Source organism: Colobus angolensis, unplaced genomic scaffold (genome assembly GCF_000951035.1).
Source record: "Colobus angolensis palliatus isolate OR3802 unplaced genomic scaffold, Cang.pa_1.0 Scaffold299, whole genome shotgun sequence".
In the NCBI taxonomy this organism is placed as follows: domain Eukaryota; kingdom Metazoa; phylum Chordata; class Mammalia; order Primates; family Cercopithecidae; genus Colobus; species Colobus angolensis.
This window is the reverse complement of record NW_012116254.1, coordinates 4,837,163-4,840,975: the sequence shown is the minus strand read 5'-3', so window position 1 is coordinate 4,840,975 and position 3,813 is coordinate 4,837,163. Positions and strand designations below refer to the sequence as shown.

General features: G+C 50.0%; 1 protein-coding gene across 2 annotated transcripts in view; it reads left to right on the top strand.

The window, feature by feature from the left end:
- The first annotated feature begins 313 nt into the window (after positions 1–313).
- Positions 314–3,813, top strand: part of ZBTB7C (zinc finger and BTB domain containing 7C) — a 138,178-nt gene continuing 134,678 nt past the window's right edge. Inside the window, exons 1-2 of one of the 2 annotated variants that reach the window (XM_011949361.1) lie at positions 314–750; positions 3,505–3,554. In XM_011949361.1, coding sequence (XP_011804751.1) covers positions 3,505–3,554 — 50 coding nt within the window. In that variant the 5' untranslated portion in view covers positions 314–750. The remainder of the gene's footprint in view (positions 751–3,504; positions 3,555–3,813) is intronic. The other variant, XM_011949362.1, reaches the window with a different exon arrangement.

The window sequence follows — 3,813 nt, the reverse complement described above, 5'->3', positions numbered from 1 at the left end:
TGGGCATGCAGGCCTCTCCCCACCCTTTACCCAAGTTTCTACATCTGTAAAATGAGGCTTATGTGGCAGAGAATGTGTGTGCTGGTCACAGAGCTGCGCAAACCCTGCAAAGAGGGACCGATGTTCAAGTTCCCCATTCCTATTAAGCAGCTCAAGTTCTCAGAGCCAGGGAGGGGATTCTTATTGGCTGGACTCCAGGGCTTTATTTTGAAGTTAACCTTGAGGGCATAGCATTTGGTAGTGGGTGGGGTGTGGAAGGAGCAGAGGTTGGGGGAGAGCGGCAGTGAGGGCCAGGGGCTTTCGAAAGCTCATTGCACAACAGGGACAGAGAGACAGGCTTTGTCTTCAAAGGTGTCCCAGCAGGTTACAACAAGGATTAGAGCAGGTGCTGATGAGGCCGCAGTTTGGGAGTCTGATCCCTAACAAGGCCAGGTCCCCTCACTCTGCCCAAGTTTGCTCCCTGAATACAGAGGAGGACCTCGGCCATAGAGTATGGGCAGCTCCGCCGGGCAGTTCTTGCTCATCACTGGACACTCATTGTCTCTGAAGGACGGGCTACGTTGGAGTGTTGTCTTAGATTTGAATGCAGGAGGAACTGGAATAATCAGTAACATTTCTCCCAGGCAGAGCTGCTCTGAGCTGTGGGCCAACAGGAGGCTGGGAGCTCTCCTCTAAATTGCTTTGTGACCTTGGACAAGAACCCTCCCCTTCCTGGACTGCAAATTTCCTCTTCTGTAAAATGAAGGGTTGGTGAGTGTCCCTGTAATGCTGGGATTTTGTAGCCATACTTGTTTGTGGGAATGTGTTCAAGCACAAGGTGATCCACCTCTTGATCAGCAACAGGATGTATAGAATTATTTTGGCTTAAGATTTCCTAAGAAGTAATATACCCCTGCTCCCTTTGCCAGCTGGGTGACCTCAGGCAAGCTACTTGACCTTTCTGTGTCTCTCTATTTTCATTTGTAAAATAAGGACAACAACAATCACAACTTGGTCGGATGTCGGGGGTGGGGGCTCGTGGTGAGGACTAAATGAGTTAATATGTCTAAAGTCATCTGAACAGTATCTAGCACACAGTAGGTGCTTAATAAATGTCTGGAGCTCCTTCCAAGTGCACAGCACTTACAATGGTTAAGTTATTCATACTCTAGGTTATGCCGAGCTTTCTGAGAGATCCAGAGAAGCCAGGGAGGCCCATTCTCTCATTCAAGGGGCTTACTAGCCTTTACTTAGAGATGCAAAAAAAGCGCTTATGAAACAGCGGCCAACAAGAAAATGCATCACTCAAGTGCTGGAGGGGTCCTGGTGGGTTAAAGAAGGAGGATCATGAGGTGAGCACTTGATCTGAACCATGGGTAGGCAGGGAGAGAGAAGGGAATTCTAGCAGATGAGTGTATATATATATATATGTGTGTGTGTGTATATGTATGTGTGTGTATGAGTGGTGTTGTGACTGTGTATATGGGTTAGTGTGAGAGTGTGTGTATGTGCATGTTTGCCAAAAGAGCATGAACAAAGGCTTACCCTGGAATGAGAAGTCTGAGTCTTCAGCTCGCCTAGGCAGCACCACATGTTGTGGTTGTGTTGCGGCCACATGCTCCTCTCCTGCTCGTTGCTGGGACCGGGAATGTGCCTGTCTGTGAGTCCAGGAGCAAGCCCTTGTGCAGAACCCAGGGTGTGATTAATTTAATTATTTCAAAAGCCCCTTTGGTATTTCATGAGGGTCATGCCCCTGGCTGTGGGCTTGAATACAACTGCAGCAGGTTTCAATAAAATCAATTAATTTAATTTGATTTGGTTTTATGTACTTGGAGCTGGTGCCTCTTGAACTCAGTATGAAAATTATTGCAGAATAAAAATGCATATTAGTACTCAGAGCCCAGTGTCCTTGGACTGTCTTCATGGAGCCTGCAGTACTGATCACAAAGGCAAATCCCCTCTGACCTGGCAGGAACCGCCGCCAACTGCCCACCTAGTTAACCCCCTCCAGCTTCGGACAGTGTTTATGGCAGTTCTTGGGCTGTTTGGAGTGTTCTTCTCACTTCCCAAAGCACTTTCTTATCTGGTAGTGAAGCTAAGGCATTTCCATTTTGCTTTCATGAAGTGGACTCAAAGAGACTTTGGATGGCCTTGGTCACCAGCTTACTGGTTTTTTTTGTTGTCGCTGTTAATGAAATTAATTGAAGCAATATGGTGCAGTGGGTTGAAAGGTAGCTCTGCCTCTCAAGAGACACATGAACTTGGGCAAGTCCTTTCACTTCTCTGGGCTTTGTTTGTCTGTAAGTAAGAGGGCTGGACATCTGCTTGAAAGGCTGATTCCAACTCTCAGAATCACACATTCAGTGGGACAGCTGGTCTTCCTGAGCTGCTTCGGGGAGGCTGTCCCACTGTTAAGCCCCACTTCATTTCCATTTCATTCAAGAGGGCTCCCAGCCAGTTCATGGAATGGGTGATGGGATGAAGATGGGCCCTGCACCCTCTAGCAATGGCTTCTCCCCTACATTGCTATGGATCAGAGCAAATGCTGCTTTCAAGAAGGGAGGAGCTCAGGGGCCTAGAAAGCATCTGGCTGGGCCATGATTTTACAGATGAGGGAACCCAGCTTCAGAGTCACACAGCCACAGTCCAGAGCCATGCTCATGCCCAGCCACGTTTGCAGTCATTATAAAGGGGGGATGTTTTGCTCAGGGCTCATTTTCCAACTGTCCTTTTCATTTTGTTCTCCTGTCAGGATGGGAGAGAGATGGCCAAGCCATCTTTGGGGCCTCTCCAATAAAGCAGATGCTGACATCAGTCATTCCAGCGCCCCTACATCCCTTCTCAGGCCCAGTGGCTGCTGCTTCACTGAGGACCGACGGGCCCCATTCGGAAACATTCTCCACCAGTGCCTGCCATCCCACCCTTAGCAGTTTCATTCTCCTAGACAGGAGTGCCTGCCCTCCCTCAGCCCTTCCTACTGACTTCATGCTGAGCACCTAACGTTCATCCTCTTCAGTGACATTTTTCTCCCATAGGTCTTACCTGCCCAGAGCTCTTCTGTAGCAGAAACTGAGCCTGTCCTCTCCATCCTGCGTCTCTTATTTACTGAGAGGCACTGTTGTGTGCTGAGAACTGCCCTGGGCACTTCCTGTACATTATCTCATTGAATCCAGCATTGGCCCGGAAGATGGGCATTATGGTCCCTATTTTCCTGTGGGGTAACTTCAGCTCAGACAGGAGACAGACTGTCTACAAGGTCACACACAGCTATGAAGTGACAGGGCCAGGATTCAACCCCACATCTAACTCCAAGACTCTTGCACCATACCAGGTGACCTCCCTTGCACATAGGAGGTGCTTAACAGATCCTTAATGACCATGTAGCCTATACATCCCTCTGCCAAACCCCAAATGTCGGGGAAGAGGTAGTAATAGGAACTACTGTCTGTGAAGTCCCTATTAGGTGCCAGGCACCAAAACGCAACACTCAGTGAGGTGAATACTATTACTCTCTCAATTTTACAGATGCAACATCTGAGGCATAGAGAAGTCACTTGCCCAAGGTCACCCAGCAGGTAGTGAGCTGGGCTTCAGTGTGGCCCTGCCTCTGAGGTGGAGCCCCTGCCTCCCTCCTGTTGCTGGATCCTCCTTTGGCTCCCCGTGGCTGTTTCCGGTAGAAGGCAGAAGGCTGCAGGGAAGGAGGCTGGGGCCAGGGGTAGTGTTTGCGCCTCGGGGACGCCTGCAGCTGGCACTGCCCTCCACCCAGCTGATAACGGCAGCCGGGTCTGGCACGAAGCCCTGCCTGGGGGTGGGCGGCCGGCGGCGGCGGGGGGA